We start from the raw sequence: 1,039 nt of genomic DNA, 5'->3' as shown, positions 1-1,039 counted from the left end.
GCTAGGTGAACTTCTTCATTCACAATCTTGCACAGCTGAGGTTTACAGGGGACCACTCAGATGATCTTCTCCTCTCCTTCATTCCTCGAACTTATACGTGAGTTTTGTTGGCATAAAAGCCAGAGAAAGTTATTTAGTTTTTGAAGCAGAATATTGTGTAATTCTTTAATTCTCTGATGCAGATAATAGTCCGTTGTTATACATTTGCTTTTGTCATAAATGATTTACAGGGCAGCACAAGATGGCAAGATCCGCATGGTACGGCTCTACAGTTACCAAAAGCGCTACAACCCCAACAAGTACTATGTATACATCTTGCAAGTTGACCGAGAGAACCAGAGAGAGCCGACATATCTATTCCGTTCATACAGAGAATTTTCAGAGTTCCATCAGAAGCTGTGCCTTGTCTTCCCTCTGGCTAGAATACACAGGTAAAGGGGAGCTTTGGGAAATGTTTTGTCAGTTATACAGGATGTTCATACTACTTGCAAATGGACTAAAGAAACTATGCAATACCCACAAATGGGTACATTTGATAAATCCAGATTTTAAGAAATTGTTTTGCCTGAAATGATATAAAAAGATTGAAAATATGTGCCTGCCATTAATTGACAGTGTATGAAGATAGATAAATGTTAATGACACCAGGGTTACTATGATTTACAACTCTGATATATTAGAAAAGCAAAAGATTATTTGTCTCATCTTAATAAGGCAAATAATAATTTAAATTGGTCATTTGAAACAACAGCACCCATTTTCCTTCTTGTGCTCAGCATACCGAAGGGCGTGCAGATTGGAAGGTCAGAGGTGAAGGCAGTAGCAGAGAAGAGGAAGCTGGAGATTGAGCTCTTCCTGGCAACCTTGTTTGACCTTGCGCCTGAGATTTCCCACTCAGACCTCGTATACACTTTCTTCCACCCACTCCTCAGGGACCAAGAGGATACAGATATCCATTTAAAGAAGCTGAAGGGTAAAGGTACTTTCAAAAATTGTGGGATAATTAGGTCTGTTTTTGTCTAGAGAAAGTGAATTTACA

General features: G+C 39.1%; 1 protein-coding gene across 1 annotated transcript in view; it reads left to right on the top strand.

Moving 5' to 3' along the window:
* Positions 1 to 1,039, top strand: part of LOC119585670 (phosphatidylinositol 4-phosphate 3-kinase C2 domain-containing subunit beta-like) — a 53,293-nt gene that overhangs the window by 50,408 nt on the left and 1,846 nt on the right. Inside the window, 3 exon segments of the mRNA XM_037934346.1 lie at positions 6 to 97; positions 231 to 431; positions 777 to 979. Coding sequence (XP_037790274.1) covers positions 6 to 97; positions 231 to 431; positions 777 to 979 — 496 coding nt within the window.

The sequence above is a fragment of the Penaeus monodon genome, chromosome 20 (assembly GCF_015228065.2).
Source record: "Penaeus monodon isolate SGIC_2016 chromosome 20, NSTDA_Pmon_1, whole genome shotgun sequence".
NCBI lineage: Eukaryota > Metazoa > Arthropoda > Malacostraca > Decapoda > Penaeidae > Penaeus > Penaeus monodon.
Note: the sequence above shows the minus strand (reverse complement) of the source record. Positions and strands in the feature narration are given on the sequence as shown.